Below are 15134 nucleotides of genomic sequence, written 5' to 3'. Positions count from 1 at the left end.
AAGGTGCAGATGTACCGGGGCGGTCGAAGTGTCCCTCGGTGCCGGTCTCCTCAGGGATCGCCTCAGAAGGGTCCAATCGTGCCGGCTCCCGAGTGCTGCTCACCGTGCTGTGGAATAAAGAGAAAAAAAAACAATTAAAATACTGACATGGTATGGCCCTGGCTGAAAAAAAAATTTACATCTAACATTTTTTTTCACATGTGGTGTGTAATATTTACCTTCTGGTGACCATTGTTTCCCGGAGGAACGACAGGGCTTCTGCGTACTTGTACTTGCTCCTGCGTCCTCCAGATCCACTGGGGGCCCGCATCTCTTTATTGAACTCCTTCTTGAAACGATCTCTCACAGACCGCCACCGATTCACAATTCTGTTCCCTGAAACGAGAAAGGAGTGGTTAGTATACAACATCAGTGTTTCCCAAACTCCAGTCCTCATGGTCGCCAGGGGTCATGTTTTCAGGATTTCCATAGTAAATAGAAATCCTGAACACATGATCCGTGGGGACCACGAGGACTGGAGTTCGGGAAACACTGGTTTAAATCAAGCAACCAGTACTGTATATACTTACGCTCTGTAATCTGGGCCCGAACATCGAGGTCCTCCCAGCGGCCCACAAGGAGCGAACAGATTTCCTCCCAGAGTCGTCGGGTAACGATCAGGTCAGTGTGGCGGCGGTCAGCCATATTCCAGAGCGGCTCCCTTTCTCTGACGAGATCGATGAGGCGGTCCACATCAATCCCTCCATCCTCAACGTCAGAGTCGGGAGCACGCTGTGAAGGCTGTTAAAGAAAAAGACAAAAATAACATAATTAGCCTCCACAAAAGAAATGAAATAAAAAGTGCAAAAAAACAAAGCAAAAATATTTATACTTACACGCTGGTGACCGCCGCGTTGCTGTCGCCGACGACCCTGGGAGGCACTGCGAGGACCTCTTGGCCAAGCACCAGATTGGGAAGACTAGAGAAGAAAACAAAAAAAGTTATGTCTTTGGATGTAGGCATTTGTTTGCTGTGTGTGGTCTGCAGAACATTGTTTTCTATGTGTTGTGTGTAGTGTGATGTTGTGTTTCTGCGTTTGATGCAAAAAACTTACCAATTGTGAGCCCACTCCAGGTGTCTGTCCACCCCTTCCTTCTTCTTCTGGGAGCTCCTCTTCATCTTGTGATTCCTGTTTTGAAATAAAAGGCCATGAATAGACATATATTACAGAGAAGATGGATTTTGGAAATAAAAACTTACCGTCAAACGCTGACGATGCGAGGGAGGGCTCCCAGAAGATGATGTGCTGTCTTCCTGGTGGCCACACTCCATGCCTGTGGGTGGTGTTCCAGCTGCTGCCATTGCTGCTGCTGCTGCATCTATTGGGCGGCTGTTGAATAAAGAGAAACAAAGGGCCAATGAATATCTTGATATTCAATAGCCCTAGTTTGGAGGAATGGGTGATTTGATAATTACCGTCTCTCATCTGCTGCTGGACTCCCCTCCCGTTGTTCAGCATGCTGCTCCAATTGGGGTGGTGCTGATGGTGCTGCTGCAGATGTCTCCTGCCTTCTCCTGCGCCTGGTTGCTGTCTTGGGTGGCATGTTGGATGTGGCTGTGGGTCCCACTGTCTTGCTTTTATATATGTCTTGTGGGCAGAGCTACTGAGCATGCTCAGACCAAAAAACCAGATCCGGCCGCCGGATCAGGCTTTCGCCGGATCCGGCGCATTGCGGCGCTCATAGGCTTTCATTGTGTGAAAAAGCCGGACGCGCCGGATCCGGCGTGTCCGGCTTTTTCGCCGGAGACAAAAAACGTTACAGTAGACGTTTTTTCCAGACGCCGGATCGCGACACATTGCGACACATTGCCGGATCCGGCGAAAACCGGATGAAACGCATGGCCATCCGGCGCGATCCGGCGCAAATGCAAGTCAATAGGGGGGAAACCGGATCCGGCATTGCATTTCGCCGGATCCGGTTTCTGTCAAAAGCGCCGGATCGCGCCTGACGGCGAAAACCTGATGTGTGAAAGAGGCCTTAACTGTCAAGTCATGTGTCCTCTTTGACAGTTGCTTCTCAAATGCTTCTGACCACCAGATTCTCTCATAGCAGGTATCTCTGACTCCATATGCTGTTACAGACGATATCTTCATCTTTTATGTTGCCTCTTACTTTTATTACTTTCTAAAACGACCATTCCATGGCAGCACCATCGCACAATTCTAAGTCGTGACACCATCGCTCTTTCAGTACAGGAAAAACAAAAACACTGACACTCTCTTTTTCTGTACACATTCTTTATATTGATTTCCTCTTGCAAACCATAAGGCATATATCATAGCCGATGTGTTTTGGAACTAATCATCCCTAAGTCAGTGTCAAGTTCTTCCAAGGCCATTATAGACAAAGGATTCTCATGTTCCTTTATTGGCACATCAGACTTTGTAGCTACCAAGGGTGAATTTACCATACTGAAAAAGATAAATTTCAGCTCACCTCTTGTAAATTCGTAAGAACTATTGAAAAGCTCTGAGTGCGGACACGTCTCTGCCAGGACGTATAATGACTCCAAGAAAGGGAAGAAAGGTCCAGCTCCAGAAATTTAAAATCCAGGATTTTTATTGTATCATGTTTAAAATACATTCATGGCTGCTTGTGATCAAATAACGGCAACAAAGTTCACCGCATGGGGATATTCTCCAGGTCTCTGTACGCGTTTCGAGCACAAATGCTCTTAGACTCAGATTCTAGACTCTGAGTCTAAGAGCATTTGTGCTCGAAACGCATACAGAGACCTGGAGAATATCCCCATGCGGTGAACTTTGTTGCTGTTATTTGATCACAAGCAGCCATGAATGTATTTTAAATATGATACAATAAAAATCCTGGATTTTAAATTTCTGGAGCTGGACCTTTCTTCCTTTTCGTGGATTTACCATAGACTGGGTTATTTTGTTGCTATGGGGCACCTTCAATGAAGTATGACTATTCCAGATTGGCTGCATCCTTTATAGTAATTACTAATGACCTGAACAAGATTTCCTTCTTCATAAATTTTAAAACATAGTTGACAAGGATTGGAGAGTCAACCCATGATTATACAGCAAACTATTAATAGTCCTGCCATAGGTTACTTGGGTCCTGCTGTTTTCTATAGTTCTATATGTAGTGTACAGTGACACTTACATGCACAGACACCATGTCATCCCATGTTGAAGTGTCCACAGTGAAAACTGCAATTCCCTCTTCATTTGTTACTGCCGTCATGTTTAAATCTTCTTCCTCAAAGCCCAATACCAAGTAGACTGTTTCATTCGCTTTAGGATGAAACGCATCTAAAACATTCAACTGTGAAAGAAAAAAGACACATATTCTACTAATATTCATTGCCTCCGGAAGCAAACACTGGTGGGGGTAGTGTTATATAGCCATTAAAATGCTCCAGAGCAGGGAGAGTCCTAATGTACACAGGGGATAATTTATTATGGGGTAAAATTATGAAGTCAGATTAGCTTGTGGCTGCCTTGTCTTTATTTGCCCCAAATTCCTTAAAGGAGACCTATCACTTCTAATACTGTAAATATGTCAATTATACTTAGTGTAAATGTCACTGTTCTCCTCAATCTGGAATGGTTTTTCATCTGTTCCTGAGATATGGTATTTCTGACCAGCACATAAATCTCACCTTCTTAGCTAAGTGGGCATGATCCGGAACCCTTATGTGAGTTTTCTTGAAGACCATACCCCTTCCCGTCACATAGAAGGAAGAGAGGGCTATTTCTCAGGAATCAAGAGGCAAAGAAGCAAAAAAAAACACAAGAAGGCCAGGTTAAAAAGAACAGTGACATGTAAAAATTACATATTTATGGAAATTGACAAGTTATCTTTAAAGTGTCACACATTGCCAAATTTTTCTATATTTTTAGATATAATGATTCAGTCTACAACCAATTTTCCACATTTTACACCATCCCCAACTGGAGTGACAATTACAACTTATTTTTTTTTAAAGTCCTAATTTTTAATCTCTCTTAAACCATATTTGCATATCCAACTCTGCCCCCCCCCTAATTTTTAAAAGTGGCAAGTGTGGTGTCAAATTGCAAAAAAGTTACATAAAAGACTCATCCTATGCAAAGCCAAATGGAACTGTAAAGTATAAATCTATAAATTAAAATTTAATTAATTATTCTGGAGTAAATATCCATGTAATAAGTCTACGGGACCGATTCATTATTTGCATTTTTTTAAATCACTTTTTTCTCTTGTGAAACTCAAAGGAGAGGAAAAAAATGAAAGCACAGGAAAGTGTTAAGAGGCTAATTTCATATGGAGGCATGCACAGTTATTTTTATTTTGAATTTCACAGGAAAAAAAATTGTGGCATATCCCATTGAAGTCTTATGTTTTTTTTTTCTCTAAATAACTTTGTACACGCGACATCTAAGGTATTGTATAGTAGCTCTGGCTCTATGTGCTGGTATGCATTCTCCATGCCAATTTATTTTTCTCCAAGACCCTATTTTCTCAAAAAAACAAATCTTCCTATACTTATATCATCACCTTAACAGTAAACGGGATTCCTTTCTGATAAAAATCAGGAATGTTGTCAAACTTCATCTCCAGGCGATTGAGAACAAATGTAACGTTGAACGTTCTTTCAATGTAACCTAAGAATACACAAACAAAAAGATTATGGCTCTGATACATCATGATGTTTGCATCAGAATTTTGGAATAAAATACCTTTAAATGTTACAGAATTTTGTCTAAAAAACTGAATTGCGCAAAAAATTGATGACTTGTTCCGTGTACACACCAGTTTTGGGCAAAATGGTTGAACTAGAAAAGAGCCGAAGAAGGAACGGTAGCCAATGACAGCCTGAAAAATTCATCCAAAGCATTGGTGTTCCTTACACCAGAATTGTCACTGGAGTTTGTGACTGCTTCATTCTTTCTCAGAGGGGCTTCTGTAAAAAGCTGAGCGCAACGCTCGGAAGCCACAAAGGGAATGAAGAGAGTTGCAATCAAGCGTTTGCACTGTCTGCCGCTACATTTCAAAAGATCCCCATTCTGCCAACCGGATGTTCTGACAATCGGAGGTTAATGCCTCACAGATTAACAAGTTATTACAACCTCTTTATATATACTTTACTTTTATACAGAATGTAACTCACCAGAAATGTCCTCTGTTAGTGAAGCTATGATTAATAAAGGCATATATGGCTTTGCAGTGGAGATATTGAAAAAAGCAAGCTCAATCTCTCTTGATAGACACCCCTTGTCATCTGACTGATGAAAAAAAAAACGAAAGAAAAGGAAAAATAGAAAAAAAGAAAAATAACTCAGCATTTTTTGGATATGAATATCTGGAATAATAAAGATTAATTGTCTAATAGGTTGGTCCCACCTTTGTTATCACTAATTAGTAGAATATTTAAAAAACATAGAAGTCCTACCATACTCATTGTGTTTTGAGAGGATGACCTACAGTTTACCATTTTCATCCATTCCTCCCCATATGAAGATCTAGACTTAGTCCAATAAAGTAGGACCTTGGAGAAAGAGGGAATTTTGGATGCTCAAGCTATGAAAATAAAGACAAACATTTGACCAGCTCACGTCGAATACACACCTGGTCAAAATTGTTGGTACCCCTCGTTTAATGACAGAAAAACCCACAATTGTGACAGAAATAGCTTGAATCTGACAAAAGTAATAATAAATCAAAAATCTATGAAAATGAATAAATGAAAGAAAGACATTGCTTTTCAACGATGCTTCCACAGAATTTAAAAAAAAATAAATAAAACTCATGAAATAGGCCTGGACAGAAAAGATGGTACCCTTAACTTAATATTTTGCTGCACAACCTTTTGAGGCAATCATGGCAATCAAACAGTTCCTGTAACTGTTAAGGAGACTTCTGCACCTCTCGACAGGTATTTTGGCCCACTCCTCAAGAGCAAACTGCTCCAGTTGTCTCGTGTGAAGGTTGCCTTTTCCAGGCGGCATGTTTCAGCTCTTTCCAAAAATGCTCAATAGGATTTAGGTCAGGGCTCATAGAAGACCACTTCAGAATAGTCCAATGTTTTCCTTTCAGCCATTCTCCGGTGTTTTTAGCGGTGTGTTTTGGGTCATTCTCCTGTTGCCAGACCCATGACTGAGACCAAGCTTTCTGACACTGGGCAGCACATTTTTCTCTAGAATCCCTTGATAGTCTTGAGATTTCATTGTACCCTGCAAAGATTCTAGACACCCTGTGCCAGAAGCAGCAAAGCAGCCCCAGAACGTAACAGAGCCTCATCCATATTTCACAGTAGGGACAGTGTTCTTTTCTTCATATGCTTCATTTTTCTGTCTGTGAACATAAAGCTGATTTGCCTTGCCAAAAAGTTCAATTTTTGTCTCATCTGTCCATAGGACATTCTTGCTGAAGCTTTGTGGCTTGTCAACATGTAGTTTGGCAAATTCCAGTCTGGCTTTTTTATGATTTTTTTATAACAATAGTGTCCTCCTTGGTCGTCTCCCACGAAGTTCAGTTTGGCTCATACAACGACGGATGGTGTGATCTGACACTGATGTTCCTTGAGCTTGAAGTTCACCTTTAATCTGTTTAGAAGTTTTTCTGGGCTCTTTTACCATTTGTATTATCCGTCCATTTGATTTTTCATCAATTTTCCAACTGCGGCCATGTCCAGGGAGGTTGGCTACAGTCCCATGGAGTTTAAATTTCTGAATAATTTGTGCAACTGTAGTCACAGGAACATCAAGCTGCTTGGAGATGGTCCTATAACTTTTACCTTTAACATGTTTGTCTATAATTTTCTTTCTAATTTCCTGAGACAACTCTTTCCTACGCTTCCTCTGGTCCATGTTGAGTGTGATACACACCATGTCACCAAACAGCACAGTGAGTATCTATAGCCCTCTATACAGGCCACTCACTGGTTCCAAGATTGTAGACACCTGTGATGTTAATTAGAGGACACACCGTGATTTAACATGTCCCTTTGTCACATCATTTTCAGGGGTACCATCTTTTCTGTCCAGTCCTATTTCATGAGTTTTATTTTTTTTTTTAAATTCTGTGGAAGCATGGTTGAAAAGCATTTATTCATTTTCATAGATTTTTAATTTATTATTACTTATGTCAGATTCAAGTTATTTCTGTGACCATTGTGGGTTTTTCTGTCATTTAATTCAAACTATTGAACCCCATGTAAGAGTGGTGAATGAAAAATATTCATCTTCGCATTTCAAATGCCGTGTGTGTTCTTAATCATGAAGAGGCATGCACACAGTGTTTGAAACAAGTTGATGAGTATTTTTCACTCACCACTGTTACATAATTTTTAAGAGTTTGAATTAAAGTGATACAGGAAAAATATATATTTGTACCTTGTTAACCAGTAGATGGAAAAATATTAAAATTTGAGAGTCCTCAGTGGTTGATACCATTTAATAGCTAAATGAAAAGATGATAACAAATGGCAAGCTTTTGAGACTACTCAGGTCTCTTCATCAGGCATAGAATAATGCAAAATCTAGAGTTATCTATTGATAGCAGAACTATCAATGTGGGACAGGTCAAAAACAGTTGTGGCAGTATTAGAGCAGTTCATAGATAAGGAGTGTGAAAGTTTTATTGTCCTCTGATTAAGGTCTGGTCCAGGGTTGTGATGCCCCCAGGATGTCTGAGGAGCACAGTCATTAATTGATGTAAAAGGACATAAATCTGTGCGACTCATTCTTTCCTGCTCTGAATGTGTCAAAGGTCATGATAAGTCTATACTTCCACACTCTTCTGTCTCTCTGGGATGTGAAGTTACCTTTCAATACTTATCACATATCCATGAATGATGCTGTGATCAGGGCTACACAAATGTTTGACTGCAGGTAGATCCATTCTTTTTTCTTTTATCATGTGGCAATGAGAATTCATCCTTGTTCTAAGTTTTTGTCCTATCTCCCGTACATACAGACCCCCAGTTGGACATTTGGGACATATAGTTAAGTACTGAATTAAAGTGATGATTTTTATTATATGAGGCTCGAGTAGGACAAATGTATGTCTTTATTTTTATTTGATCACCTCCTTGGAATGGCTTCTGTTTCAGGCTCTCCAAAGCAAAATTTTAACCTATAGTTGAGCTGGTGATTTCTCTTCTGCCTCACACAAATGTTGAGATTATATTAAAAATAAACGAAGACTTCCATGTTATCATGGTGTGAATCTAGTGTAATTACCGGTACTTTTTTTGTATTCATACTTACATGCACTCCAGTTATGTTTTGGCAATTACCAATATTCATTTCATCAATAATATCAAGGTCAGTATTGGGATCTAAAAAAAAAAACTAGATGATTGTGCAGTTTCTTCACAGACAGAGAGACGAAAAGATCCTGAAACTGGCTTTCCATAAGTATACCTAAAATATAATAATATATCATTTATTATCAGCGTCATCTATAGGGTCAGAAAGAATTCTTATAAGAGCTACCTCAAAAAGACAATTCCTGTCAATATAGCTTATTAAACCATATGGTTATCATACCGTGGGTCCCCAGTTGGAGATGTCACACATTGAGTCAGAATAAAGATTTATTAAGAATGTGAATACTTAATCCTACCATTTATATTTAATCCATTTACTTGAAAGGTGGTCATGTACCGGGACATGTCTTGTTGATACTACCATTTTTTACCATGCAAAATCTCCATTTGGTTAGTCCACGACAGAAACGCATCAGTAATAATCTTGTTGTTTCTGTCAATTTCATAGTGTGATCTCAACAAAAAGGAGAACTACAGATTTTAAAGTACAACATCCTTGTCTATATCAGGATAAAGCTAATGTTTGCCTTGATGGAAGTCTATACATAATAAAAAGAAAGACCATGCTGAGCTCCTTGGAGAGATAGTTCTGCTCTGATTGATCCAATCACCTTGGCTAATGAGTGGACAATAATCTGTACAGGATTGCCCTCCCCTGAGGAACTGTTAGCAAGTAAGTGATCTGTTAAATCAGCTCTTTGGTAATAGAAAAGAGTTAGAGGGGAAAACAAACACAACGCCTTTCAGTCATTTGTGGTTAAACCTGTTACCATAATAGGGTACCCGGTATGATCTTTACTGTGTGTCTCCTCTCTTCTATGTACAGTCCTGCCTGAATTTATATTTCATCTATAATAATATAAATATAGGACTGATACCTTCCACAAACTTTCACGGTAAAGAATTTATCCATCACGGTTAGGATTTCTGGAACATTCATGTTAACACCAAATCTCTTTACAACTGAAGTGAAAAATTCACATGTTAGAAAGTATTAGCAACAAGAAATTTGTATGTAAAATCAAATCAAGCACATTCAGACATAAAAGATTAAATTGTGTTTTTTTTTCTGGTACAAATTTGCAATGAAACCAGCAATGTTTTTGCTTGATGAAATATTCTTCAAGTCCACCAACCCTCTTCTTAAGATTTGCAAAGTGTCAATAGAAAGGATATGGCTTGCAAGTTACATGGTGTGAGACCTACTTACCATAACTTTACTGTACTGACCAGGGCTGAGAGAGAAGTGAGCGCTGTACTCAGCTATTTCCAGCATTTCCATAGGAAATAAAATGGAGACATACCTGTGTGGGGAACGCTCCATGTACTTTTTCAGTGGTTGTAGCTCCACTGATTAGCAAGTTATCACCTAGCCAATGGATAATATCAGGAATAACCTGTACACCCAATTATTTTAAATTATTCACAGCATACAAAATATGAATCTTACCGTCTTCAGATACAGAAAACTCAGCTCTGTATGCATTGGGTATACTTATAGCGTATTGTCCTAGTGATAGCTCATTTGCCAAAGGAAAACTTAAATCTGCGATTCCTTGATGTGGCAAGACATCCAACCATTGTCCAATCCGATTATCATCCGGGTCCTGTTAGTAAGCAGACACATATCGGCCTGATATAATGAAGTTACTTGTGAAGGCTCATTACTGTTGTGTTCTACATGAAAGGTAACATGAGCTCATTACTGACTTTCTGATTAATCTTGTCTTACATGGTGATGAAGTGGCCATAAAAACCTGTCAGACCAGCTGAGAAGCGACATTTGTGAAATGCTATGTTTACTACAATTGCAACTTTTAATTGATGTCTTAAAGGGGTTGCCAACTACTATGAGTACTACTTCTTAAACTAAATGTCATACCCCGATAACATAATAAAGCCTATACTCATCTCCTGTGTCGGCGCTGTTTCTGCGGTGTTGACACTCGTGGTATCGCGGCTGTGGTGCGGTGGTGTGATACATAATGCCGTCACCCAATCAGCGCTGGTGTCACTGTCTCCGCCTTTGGTCAATCTGAACATGAAGAGGATGCCAGGGCTGCAGCTGATCCCAGACTTCCTCTTCATACTCAGTTTGTCTGAAGGCAGAGACAGTGACACCAGCGCTGACTGGGCACCGGGCATCACGTGTCATTCAACCGCATCGCAGTCCCGTGACCGCGAGTGCCGACACAGCTGGAATGGAGCCGGCACGGGAAGTGAGTATAGGCTTTATTATGTTATCAGGGAATAACATGTAGTTTAAGAAGGGGTTGTCCTAGTAGTGGACAACCCTTTTAAGACACCTTCTACCTTCTACCTTTTTGACCAACCAAATTACCCACCACATAGTCCAATTGTCTTCTCTCTGTGTTACTCCTAGTTATGGCTATATTTCCTGTAAGGCACAATAGGCATGCATTTATTGGCATCTATGCTGGCAATGTATTCACAATGCAGTCACAGACTAGTCCTGCCAACCAAGTGGAGCTAATCAGGGCTAATTATGTAATAGTTGCCTATGTGCCCCTACTGTATCCATCTCTGTTAGTAATGATTGATCTAAGACAAAGAGGACTCTTTCAGCAGTTGGTTTTGTTGCATGAAACTCCATTCAAAGCCAAGCTATGGGTGAACATAAACATATTTTTTAAGAAGTAAATCCAGGAATAGCTCCATATAGAAGTGCAAACTTTTTTCAAACACCCTGTCCCTAAAGGCCCTGTCTCACATAACGAGATCGTTAGCAAGATCGCTAAAACGCCACCGATTTTGTGATGCCACAGCGACCTCGCCAGCGATCTCGCCACGTGTGACACAAAGCAGCGACCGGCCCCTTCGCTGGATATCGCTGATCGTGCTCGAATGTCATGGGCCATTTTTTGATCGTTGGCGTCCCGCTGGCCAACATGCATCGCTGTGTTTGACGCCGATGAGCGACCTCGTTGGCGACGCAGAACTCAGGGATGCAGGCGTGAGTCATCAGAATAGCTGCTGTGTGACAAGGTCCCTATGACTGCTGAGGTCATTATACAGATCGCCGTATCGTTGCTGTGTCGTTGAGTAAATCTGCCTGTTTGACAGCTTACTAGCGATCATGTAGCGACACACCAGCGATCCTTACCAGGTCATGTAGTTGTCTGGATCGCTGGAACGTCGCTATGTGAAACGGGACCCTTAGGCTTCTCCTGTGATAGCACAGTAACTACTCTTCATGCATCGTAACTAGTGATGAGCGAGTATACTCGTTGCTCGGGTTTTCCCGAGTATTTTGGCGTGCTCGGAGATTTAGTGTTTGTCAACACAGCTGCACACATGCATTTAGCCTGTCTCGCAGCCGCAAATCATGCAGCTGCTTTAACAAACACTAAATCTCCGAGCACACCAAAATACTCGGAGATCATCCAAGCATGCTAGAGAATTCCCGAGCAATGAGTATACTCGCTGATCACTAATCATAACATTTCTCTCAATTACATTCGCATGACTAAGCTCAATTGGATTTATACCATCTTAATTTTTTATCTATATGACCTAATCTCCCAATTGTACATAACCCTTAAGGCCCTTTTACATTTAGCGATGCACCAGCGATCCAACCAGCGATCCGACCCGGTCAGGATCGCTGGTGCATCGCTAAATGATCGCTAGTGAGCTTTCATACAGAAAGATCTCACAGCGATGCAGCAGCGACGCAGCGCACGATACTTACCATTCACACACAGCAATCCTGCGTCCTCCCGCCCGCGTCCAGCGTCGCTCGTCGTCACAGCAGGAAGTCTCAGCAGGAAGCGCCCGACGAGAAATGGAGCCGGACATTCTCGCGCGATCAGCGATGGACAGCGGGGGAGCCGGTCGCTGGTAAGTATCACACATAGCGATATCGCTAGCAATATCGCTATAACGTCACAAAACCAGTGACGTTTTAGCGATATTGCTAGCGATATCGCTTAGTGTAAAACCCCCTTTAGACATTCCCAATGAAAATCAGTCACAGTCTCTTGAGTCTGTCACATAGTAGATTACAAGCGGGGAAACCCCATCTGACTATCAGTATGCTCTACAAGAACATATGGCCAGGAGTAGGAGTAATGAGACAAACCCTTAACAATTCTAAAAGTCGCATTTCTCAAAATGTCAGAGTCCTGAAGAAGAAAACTTTAAATCGGCTGTTCCATCAATAATATTTATCACATTTCCCCAACGGAAATGGAGCAGTAGTGAGCATGGGAGACCACTCACTATTCCTATAAAAAGTAAATAGACCTGCTCCTACACTTGAACATTACAACTCCATTCACATAGGGAATTTGGAGATCCCCATTCCAGTGATCTGTGGATTCTCAGTGGTCACTCCACTTAGAGATCATATGTATGTGTGTGTTTCTGTACATGTATCAGGAGCTTTTAATACTTACAATCAATTCCACAAGTGGATACTGTAAAATAAATGATTACATGGTTACAATAAGAACTGTTTTATATGAAGCCAGTTATGCCATGAATAAAGGATAAGGTGTAGGAAAAAACTAGAGATTATTGGGGAATCTTGTGAAAGAACTGGGAGAACATTCAGGTTCTAAGACAAAGTTTCTTTAGTATTAACCAAGCTCAGTACTCAGGTTGCAAAGCTGCAGTACTACCCACTTAAAAAGGTTGTCAGAGACCTTTACATTTATAGCCTATGCTTAGGATAGGTGATTCATTTTTAATAGTTGGGTTAGGACACCTGGCACCTCGCCTATCAGCTGTTCCCGATGCAGCTGATGGCTGGAAATGCTTATCTGTGAAGCTACACAGGACACCTCCGTTAACTACGTAGTGTCCAAAACAAGATACTGCACATCCACCCTCTATTCGAATCATTAGGGGACGGATGTGCAATAACCAGTTGTGGCTACCATATAGTTAATAGTTCTGTGCCATGTAGCTCCACAATTGAGCACTTCTGACCTGGAACAAATGATCGATGGGGGTGTTGGGTGCTGGATTGTGACCCCCCCACTGATCAGATATTGATGATTTATCCTAAGGATAGAAAAACAATGCAAAAAATCTTGGACAACACTTTTAACCACCAGGATGCCTGAAATAGACAATAGGATTCTTTTCTGTTAGTTTAGTCCTACAAATATATTCATCTCAATTTGAAAAACAGTCCAATCCAAAACTTAAAACTCATTCTTGATTTCTAATATTTCTCTCTATCCAAATATCCGATCTAAATTTCTAATACACTATATTCTCATATAGGTAATAAGATGCATCTTAAAAATCAAAAATGGTGTCACGATTAGGAGGTGTAAAGTTTTTTATTCTCATTGGAGAAATTACTTTTATGAAATGTCTGATTTACATAAACTCTGTTTTCAGAAATTTCCTATATATATAGTACACTAAAAGGGTTATCTCAACTGTTATCTCAAAAGTTATCACTTATCCATAAATAGAGTGGCCACCATTCCATTCATACTTTGTATAACAAAACCTTGATCTCAAGTTTGTTCTGATTTTAAGACTTTCCATTGCAGGCTTAAGGTCCCGTCACACACAGCGAACTCACTAGCAAGATCGCTGATTTTGTGACGTCACAGCGATCTCACCAGCGAGATCACTGTGTGTGACGGGGATCTGCGACCGGCCCCCCTGCCGGTTATCGCTGATCGTCCTCGATCAGCCTGGGCTATTTTTCGATCGCTGGTCCCCTGCTGGCCAGCACGCATCGCTGCGTATGGCAGCGAGAGACCAGCGATCAGCGATGCCGGACGCTGGTTTCTAATGTAAACATCGGGTATCCAAGAGTCGCGGCTCCTGGATACCCGATGTTTACATTAGAAACCAGCTTCCAGTGTCGCTGGTCCTGATCGTTGGAGGGGCTGTCTCACCAGCGATCAGCCTAACGATGTCCCAGCGATCCCATCATGTCGGATCACTGGGACATCGTTAAGTATAACGGGGCCTTTACATACAGTAGTTTAATTATATCAATTACATCTAAATTATCAAAGTGACTAATTTACTGTGCACACGACTGATGCACACAGCCTCATCATATATCAATTGAAGCCATATGGCCATATGTAAGAGCATTCACGTTCATTTAGTTATTCACAAAGGTAATATAAAGAGTAAGGAAACATCTCACCTTGTCATTTTTTGCATGATAGTTCCTGTCCAAGGTTATAATACGGAAACTCACTGGAATAATAAATATGTGATGTCAAAAACTTCAGCTGTGGATCCAATTTTTTTTTCGTTCACATCCAAAAGATGTAAAAAGAATGTGACTGTAGATATCTACCTGTTTGTCCAGGCTTATAGTTGGGTTTATCAGTCTGGATGAAAGTCATTTGATCTCCTTTAATAAGCATGATCTTCTTGTTCTGGTCAATGTTTATGTTGTCTCCATGAGCAGAAACATGAAAGAACCAGACTTCGTTCTCATCCAACACAGTCGGAAGCTAAGCAAACATGAAGTTTTATTGAAATTCTTACAAATTTTTACTGCTAAGTTCAGTTCATAACCCTAGACCTGTGTCTAAATAAGGTGGCTACGGCAAAGGTGTGTAATAGCACTGACAACAAAATAAGAAATGGAAACTGGGACTTATACTCCCTGAAAGGCCATTGAGAGCTTCACATTCCTCCTAAGAAACTGAAGTGCAGAGCAGAGTGTGATTTACCTACAGAAAGGAAGGAGTGCTAAGATGGAAAGAGATACCAGAGTGAGTTAAAACAAACCACGAAATACAAAATGAGATGATTTACGTACTGCTAAAGAGTATGTGGCCTACTTACTAAACAAGAAACAGAC

At 40.8% G+C, this 15134-nt stretch overlaps 1 protein-coding gene across 1 annotated transcript in view; it reads right to left on the bottom strand.

Annotated features, from left to right (window-relative positions):
* LOC141049750 (alpha-2-macroglobulin-like protein 1) overlaps positions 1-15134 on the bottom strand; it is a 160939-nt gene that overhangs the window by 133458 nt on the left and 12347 nt on the right. Inside the window, 10 exon segments of the mRNA XM_073546477.1 lie at positions 3169-3330; positions 4546-4652; positions 5159-5273; positions 8259-8344; positions 8347-8414; positions 9199-9283; positions 9771-9927; positions 12739-12759; positions 14466-14518; positions 14622-14781. Coding sequence (XP_073402578.1) covers positions 3169-3330; positions 4546-4652; positions 5159-5273; positions 8259-8344; positions 8347-8414; positions 9199-9283; positions 9771-9927; positions 12739-12759; positions 14466-14518; positions 14622-14781 — 1014 coding nt within the window.

The sequence above is a fragment of the Dendrobates tinctorius genome, unplaced genomic scaffold (genome assembly GCF_039654945.1).
Source record: "Dendrobates tinctorius isolate UK_male_01 unplaced genomic scaffold, ASM3965494v1 ptg000147l, whole genome shotgun sequence".
Lineage (NCBI taxonomy): Eukaryota > Metazoa > Chordata > Amphibia > Anura > Dendrobatidae > Dendrobates > Dendrobates tinctorius.
This window is presented reverse-complemented; position numbering and strand designations above follow the sequence as displayed.